This window comes from Triticum urartu, chromosome 4 (assembly GCF_003073215.2).
Source record: "Triticum urartu cultivar G1812 chromosome 4, Tu2.1, whole genome shotgun sequence".
NCBI lineage: Eukaryota > Viridiplantae > Streptophyta > Magnoliopsida > Poales > Poaceae > Triticum > Triticum urartu.
The window spans coordinates 550181496-550183891 of record NC_053025.1 but is presented as its reverse complement, the minus strand read 5'-3'; the positions used below and the strand labels follow the sequence as shown (position 1 = coordinate 550183891).

At 55.6% G+C, this 2396-nt stretch overlaps 1 protein-coding gene across 1 annotated transcript; it reads left to right on the top strand.

The window, feature by feature from the left end:
• LOC125552609 (polyol transporter 5-like) lies at nt 1-1560 on the top strand (the record flags this gene model as incomplete). Its single annotated transcript, XM_048716212.1, is given in 1 exon segment — nt 1-1560. A coding segment is annotated over 1 exon segment (1368 nt), but the record flags the coding sequence as incomplete, so codon positions are not given.
• Nucleotides 1561-2396: the final 836 nt, after the last annotated feature.

Sequence of the window (2396 nt, the reverse complement as noted above, 5' to 3'; positions counted from 1 at the left end):
GAGGTCCTCGCCGGCATCATCAACATCTTCTCGCTCGTCGGCTCGCTCGCGGCGGGCCGCACGTCCGACTGGATCGGCCGGCGCTACACCATGGTCCTCGCGTCGGTCATCTTCTTCGCGGGCGCGCTCATCATGGGCCTCGCCCCGGGCTACGCGGTCCTCATGCTCGGCCGCTTCGTCGCTGGCGTCGGCGTCGGCTACGCGCTCATGATCGCGCCGGTGTACACGGCCGAGGTCGCCCCCACCTCCGCCCGCGGCCTGCTCACGTCCTTCCCGGAGGTGTTCATAAACACCGGGGTGCTCCTCGGCTACATCTCCAACTACGCCTTCCACGGCCTGCCCGTGCACCTCAGCTGGCGCGCCATGTTCCTCGCCGGCGCCGTGCCGCCGGTCTTCCTCGCTGTTGGCGTGCTCGCCATGCCGGAGTCGCCGCGGTGGCTCGTCATGCAGGGCCGCATCGGGGACGCGCGCCGCGTGCTCGAGAAGACCTCCGACTCCCCTGAGGAGGCCGTGGAGCGGCTCGCCGACATCAAGAGCGCCGTCGGCATCCCCGAGGGGATCGCCGACGACAATAACGACGAGTTGCTCGCCATCGTTCGCAAGAACAAGGGCACCCACGGCGAGGGCGTCCTGAGGGACCTGCTGCTCCACCCGACGCCGCCGGTGCGCCGCATCCTGATCGCCTGCCTCGGCCTCCAGTTCTTCCAGCAAGCCTCCGGCATCGACTCCGTGGTGCTGTACAGCCCACGGGTGTTCGAGAAGGCCGGCATCAAGTCCGACGCCAACACGCTCGGAGCCACCATCTCGGTGGGCGCGACCAAGACGCTCTTCATCCTCGTGGCCACGTTTCTCCTCGACCGCGTCGGGCGGAGGCCGCTGCTCCTCACCAGCGCCGGCGGGATGTTGGTGTCGCTCGTGACGCTGGCGTCGACGCTGCACGTGATCGCCCAGCGGGCCTCACCGGCGGACGGGGCGACGGCGCTGTCGGGGGTGAGCATCGCGTCGGTGCTGACGTTCGTGGCGTCGTTCTCGATCGGGATGGGGCCCATCGCGTGGGTGTACAGCTCGGAGATCTTCCCGCTGCGGCTGCGCGCGCAGGGGTGCGCGCTCGGCACGGCGATGAACCGGATCATGAGCGGAGCCATCACCATGTCCTTCTACTCGCTCTCCCACAAGATCACGCTCGCCGGGAACTTCTACCTCTACGCCAGCATAGCTGCCGCCGGGTGGGTGTTCATGTACTGCTTCCTGCCGGAGACGAGGGGCCGGGGCCTGGAGGACACCGAGAAGCTCTTCGGTGGTGGCGATGGCGTGGAGAAGGAAGACGGCCATGGGCATGCCAAGTCCACGGAGTTGACTACTCAGTAGTGAGTCAACACTGTATGCGGTACTACAGTAGAGTACTATTTAGCGGTCGTCCAAATGCTTCAATAGCTAGCCGAATATTCATACTTGTGAGCTTGGATTCTGCTGGTCAAATTTGTAGACATAGATGGATGCGCCTACGTACGGTCAAAAGTACTCCCTCCGTCTCATAACAATTTAAGATGTTTTTTGACACTCTACAAATGTTAAAAAAGTCCTACATTTTGAGACGAAGAAAGTACATGCCAACAGCTATATAAGAGTCAAAATTGATCTTCAGTAACATGTTGAATACTCGTACTTGTGATTTGAATCCCGAATGACAGATTTCTAGAAATGGGTGATGCATTCTGCCCGTCAGATTTATAACAACTAATATCAGTGTAGTGTCAAAAACACTCTTGTATGATGAGACAGAGGGAATACATAAAAGCCAAATTTGATCTTCAGTAACCTGTTTAATACTCGTACTTGTGATTCAAATCCTGAATGGATTCTCCCTATCAGAGTTAGATTATAGATGTAGTTGGATGCGTCTACAGTTAACCTCCCAAACGCCAACTCTAACTGATCCCCTATCCGGCTATAAGAAAGAATAAATTTGGTTTTGCTCAGGGCCTATCCTGAGATTTCGGGGGGCGAAACAAGAACTAGGGCACCTTATATATGACCTTCAATTTTTTGTTCTAACTTTCTAGATGCAAAGTCATTGATGATGATATCAATAGGAAGTGCCTAACAAATAGACGTCTGATTTCTATTTGGGCTCAGGTCATTTTTTTTGTCCATTGTCGTGCTGCCACATGTCTAGATTTCAATTAGTCTAATCATCAGTCCCCGCCCGTTGCTAATAGAACCCGTGCTTACAAGCATCAGCTAACACGCCCGCTGCTATAACAGAACTCTTGCTTACTATATGTTGGGAGCTCTAATGCATGCGAGGAATAGGCCAAGTAAAGCGGTGTGTAGAGGAGAAAATGAAATAATCGATAATACATACAATGAAAAGCAAAACTTTGAAAAATAGAATC